The following is a 1,652-nucleotide window of genomic DNA, read 5'->3' as shown; positions in this document are numbered from 1 at the left end:
GTGAGACTGAAGCTGTCCCACTGCAGCGTCCTGCCGGGAGGAGTTACCATCCACGAGACGCTCAACAATGTCATCGTCCTCATCTGCTCCAATCAGAGCGTCCACAGGCTGCTGCTGCCCCACCCAACACGCATGTACCGCAGCGTGAGTATCACATGACGCCACGCACGTACGGCAGCGTGAGTATCACATGACGCCACGCACGTACGGCAGTGTATCACATGACATCACACACGTACCGCAGCGTGACTATCACATGACATCATACACGTACCGCAGCGTGACTATCACATGACATCACGCACGTACCGCAGCGTGAGTATCACATGACGCCATGCACGTACCGCAGCGTGAGAATCACATGAAATCACGCACGTACCGCAGCGTGAGTATCACATGACGGCATGCACGTACAGCAGCGTGAGAATCACATGACATCACGCACGTACCGCAGCGTAATTATCACATGATGCCACGCACGTACCGCAGTGTGAGTATCACATGGCATCACCTACCACAGCTGAGTACCAAAGATTTTATAGAATAAAAACTGCCAAAATGTTTCCTTTAAAGATGTGTGTGTGTGTGTGTGTGTGTGTGTGTGTGTGTGTCTGTCTGTCCAGGAGCTGGTGATGGAGGTCCACATGCAGTCTGTCTTCACTGATGTGGGGAAGCTGAGTCTTGAGGACGCCTCTCACAGTGCCATCATCCCCAGCTCTGTGGGACAGACGGGGAGTCCCAGCATGTCCACGTCCTGGATCAGTCAGTCCGGACACGCTCACTTCGCTCTGTCCTCACCTGCAGGAGGCATCACTGTGCTGTCCCTGCCGCCGCATGACTCACCTGGTAAGGAAATACAAACACGCCCACACTGTCCACACAGACAGGTCCACACTGTCCACACAGACAGGTCCATACTCTGTGTACTCATTGGCGATGGCGGCTCAGATAGCCGTGTCTCTTTGGACAGGTGAAATGATGTGGTGCAGATGTGACTGCAGACATGTCCGTTAAGTCCACGGTGGTTTAGCTTCATCAGTGAACTGTGAGGAGAAAAAATACAGAAAACATGAAGACAGCGGACAGACACAATGTCCCCATCTGATGTTGACAATAACCGAGCCTGTATTGTGCGTCTCTATGTCTTTGCGTCTCTGTCTGTGTCCCTGCTGCAGGCAGTGTGTCGGTGGTGGAGCTGAGGCGGAGCTCCGTGATGCAGCGGTTGTCGGGCTGGATGCCGTCGGCGATCCGGGGGGACCAGAGTCCGGCAGACCTGGTCCTCAGTCTGGCTGTCCGAGAGCTGGAGGAGGACTCCTTCATCTTTGCTCTGTGTCACGACCACAGACTGCGCATGTGGTCCTTCAGGGTGAGATCTGAAGAAAAAAAGGAAAAACACCCCAAAATCATTTAAAAATATGATAAAAACCACCCCAAACACTGCAAAATTATATAAAAAAATATAGAAAAACACCGCAAAACCTAAGAATTATTAAAAAATACAGAAAAACACCACAAAGACCTCGAATTATTTAAAAATATAGAAAAACACCACAAAGACCTCAAATTATTTAAAAATATAGAAAAACACCACAAAGACCTTAAATTATTTAAAAACATAGAAAAACACCACAAAGACCTCAAGAACATTCAAA

The 1,652-nt window shown here is 49.6% G+C and overlaps 1 protein-coding gene across 1 annotated transcript; it reads left to right on the top strand.

Annotated features, from left to right (window-relative positions):
- The first annotated feature begins 6 nt into the window (after positions 1-6).
- LOC121966636 (nuclear pore complex protein Nup160-like) lies at positions 7-1,437 on the top strand. Its single transcript, XM_042516705.1, has 3 exons — positions 7-144; positions 624-846; positions 1,176-1,437. The coding sequence occupies exons 1-3, from the start codon at positions 133-135 to the stop codon at positions 1,409-1,411; spliced, it is 471 nt and encodes a 156-aa protein (XP_042372639.1). The 5' UTR covers positions 7-132; the 3' UTR covers positions 1,412-1,437.
- The last annotated feature ends 215 nt before the right edge of the window (positions 1,438-1,652 follow it).

The sequence above is a fragment of the Plectropomus leopardus genome, unplaced genomic scaffold (genome assembly GCF_008729295.1).
Source record: "Plectropomus leopardus isolate mb unplaced genomic scaffold, YSFRI_Pleo_2.0 unplaced_scaffold2535, whole genome shotgun sequence".
NCBI classification, from domain to species: domain Eukaryota; kingdom Metazoa; phylum Chordata; class Actinopteri; order Perciformes; family Serranidae; genus Plectropomus; species Plectropomus leopardus.
The sequence above is the reverse complement of the archived record's forward strand: the minus strand, read 5'-3'. Positions and strand labels throughout refer to the sequence as shown.